The 3,208-nt window shown below is 32.1% G+C and overlaps 1 protein-coding gene across 4 annotated transcripts in view; it reads right to left on the bottom strand.

Moving 5' to 3' along the window:
• Positions 1-604: 604 nt before the first annotated feature.
• Positions 605-3,208, bottom strand: part of PTPRK (protein tyrosine phosphatase, receptor type, K) — an 801,885-nt gene continuing 799,281 nt past the window's right edge. For 2 of the 4 annotated variants that reach the window (XM_006884996.1, XM_006884997.1), the window contains one exon: positions 605-2,130. In XM_006884996.1, the coding sequence (XP_006885058.1) occupies positions 2,077-2,130 (54 nt within the window). In that variant the 3' untranslated portion in view covers positions 605-2,076. The remainder of the gene's footprint in view (positions 2,131-3,208) is intronic. The other 2 variants (XM_006884995.1, XM_006884998.1) reach the window with 2 other exon arrangements.

Here is a 3,208-nt window from a genome sequence, read left to right as displayed (position 1 = left end):
TCATTAGTTTCAGTCTCTTTATCTGTCAAGCCAGGTAATTATTACTATTTGTCAAATTTATGATTATGGAAGAAGTAAAGATGTGTATGTGTCATAAAAAGATAGTGGAATATATACATAGAAAACACATGCAGAGAAAAAGAAATTGTTTATTACTTTCCTTTTCTTTTACCTACCTGGACTTGATGGCATTTCATTTTTTAAAAATACCCAAGATGAAAACTAGTGTTTGGACATTTGTTTTGTTTCTAATACCATTTCTGTGATATACTTATTTTGGTGAGTATATGGAAAACAAAGCCATAAACAACACAAATTTAAAAATACTCATTGCCATTGAGTCAATTCTGAGTCATGGTGATCTCACGTGTTAAAGAGAAGAATTAGCCCTGTTAGGTTTTCCTGACCATCTTCTTTGTGGAAGTAAGCTTCAAGAAATCTCTTTACTGGCACTACTGAGTGGGTTTGGACCTCCAATCTTTCAGTTAGCAGCCTAACACCCCCTGTGTGCAATGTCATGGTCTAGCCAATGAATGAAGAAATAGATTATTTGGGAGCCGAAGCATGAAAATTAAGAGCAGAAAATAATGTGCAAATGGTAATCGTTGTAATTATAAAAACTTTATTTCACTCCTACTTGAAATCTTTATAAGCACCATGTCATGTACTGGCAATCTAGAAAGAGGATACTGGAATGCTTTAGTCAATAACAAACTGCAAGCTGATGATGAGGATGATGTGAAGTTACAGCTACACAGGGCATGTGAACAAGACCACATGTAGAAAAGTTCACTTGGGGATCCCGTGACAATGCACAAAACAGGTATCTGACATTGATTTGTTCACGCTTATGACGAGCAGAACCCAAAGCTTGTGCATGTAAACATCAAACAAAACATTCTTATCACCTTGACAGTTTACAGTTTGCTAAAACTTGACCCTGAAAGCATAAACCCTGCCATCTTGTTTTCTTGACCAGTGCTTTGCCCACAGGCTTAGAATATTGATTCCTTTAAAATTGAAACAATACCTAAAGGCTATGTTCACTGTTGTGCAATTCAGTTATCAGCAAGTCCTTTGAAAATATACATTTCTCATATGTGATCACCAAACCATTATTTACCGCATGAAACTCTGAAAAAACTAGACATTTTCAGCAACTTTTTAATTTGGTCCTCTATTAAAAGACCCAATTGCCAAGGTGATTACCTAAGTGTAATTCACAAGCAGGTACACAAGAAAATCACTATAAAGAACTTCCTGGTTTGTGAATAAAAAGTTTGCCCTCTACTTCCACCAAAACATACAAAAAATAACCTACAAAAATCATTTACAATCAATTTCAGCTAAAGAAAAAGCTTTGTGAGGGGAAGAATTTGACTGTGTGGTGGTAGTTTTTTTAAACCATCAAAAAGGAATGCGAGTAACCAATAAATATAATGTGCTTTCTCCATATAGACATATTTACACTTGAGTCTTTGGCTTATGTTATTTTCTAAAAAGAACTTTAAATGATCCAGCCATCATTACACGTTAAAAGAAAATAAGCCAGTTATTTATATTTATATATTTATAGAGAGATCTGCTATACTTGAGACATATATAAAAAAAAGAAATTTACTATGAATTTGCACAGCTTGTCTTTTCTTCTTCCTTAAAGATGTAACATCATTTATCTAAAAAAAAAGGGGGGGGGGTGGAAGAAAAATGTTGCATAGGAAAAATTAACTCATGCAACATGTGGTGGTTGCTTTACTGAAATCAGGAGAGAAAAGGCTGTGTATTCATTGTACAAACACTGATAATTTCTCATCTGACCAGGTTCTCTGAATCTGGTTTGAATGAAATATAACTTATGTGGCACAAAATGTTGGTGCTGTAATACAGTCATAGAAACTAATTCAGTCCTTTTTATTAAGATACACAACTTCATAAGAAAAATACTTTCACTTCTTGAATGTAAAAGTTCCCCACCCCCCACATCAAAATCTTTCTACACAGGTGTAACAGGTACAACTGCTGGTAAAACAGATGAACAGGTTTCTGCTGGGATGAACTTTTACAAGTCTCACCCAACTACGATGATTCCAGGTACTCCAAAGCTACATCATAGCAAAAACGGTACTGCTCCTGAAAGATTTTTAAAAAGTTGAGAAAGGTTAATGAGAAATAGAAGAATGTTAATATCAACTACTCAAGTTAATGCTAAATAATTGAAAGTATTCAAGAAATACATTCTTTTTCAATATGCAAAGTTTACATGAATCTAAACTATCCTAAGAAAAACAAATTTGAAGTTAAGACAGCTTTGATTAATTTGTTCAAACTTAGTTATCAATCTCCAGAATTATTATTTCATTTTAACCAGTAATAAAAGATCACTATAAAAATATTCATAGCACAGAATATCAAAAGAGAAAAGAAATCAGGAAAATTGGTTTTTTTTTTTACATAATTTTATTATCAACTCAAATTCTGTTAAATCTTGCCTTATTTTAACACTATATTGGAAATAGTAATTTTTCAATATAATTATACACATATTTAAAAAATAATTTTATATTTTGCTTTCTTTGTTTAACATTGATAATCTCTTCATTTTAGTAAATGTCTCTTTAAATGACTTCTATAACACATAAAAATCTAACATGCATTCTTCGACTATAGGGCTGCATTATTTTCCATTGTAAATAATGCTACAATGAATTATGTGCAAATATTCTCGACATTTCAGATTATTTCCTTAGGATATGTTTCAAAGACATCTCTATCTTCCTTTTTTTAAAAAATTTTATTTTATTATTTGTTGTGTTTGTACTGTCAAATCGGATCTGACTGGTACAGGAGGAGATTGTCCCTCCTTCTCCAGCAGAGCATCTGGTAGATTCAAACCATGTACATCTGGCATTGCAGTGCAGCTTCATGCTACTCGGCCACCAGAGCTCCCTATTTATCTGCCATTTATAAAATTCAGGTTTTTTTGTTTTTAATAATTTTTGATTTGTCAGAGTATTTCAATACATTTTTCAAGAATAGTTAATTGTTTTTAAATTTGCTTCGCCTTTTTGTAATTGAACATTTATTTCTATTGCCTCTATCAATTTAAAACAACTGGTTGGCAATAAAATTTTTATCTTGTAATCATCTCCCCTCTATGACCACCTAGCTTTCTCCATTCCAACAAATTTAGTAAATTCAAATTCTAATT

This window comes from Elephantulus edwardii, unplaced genomic scaffold, assembly GCF_000299155.1.
Source record: "Elephantulus edwardii isolate Elephantulus edwardi_28Jun2011 unplaced genomic scaffold, EleEdw1.0 scaffold00039, whole genome shotgun sequence".
Classification (NCBI taxonomy): Eukaryota; Metazoa; Chordata; class Mammalia; order Macroscelidea; family Macroscelididae; genus Elephantulus; species Elephantulus edwardii.
This window is presented reverse-complemented; position numbering and strand designations above follow the sequence as displayed.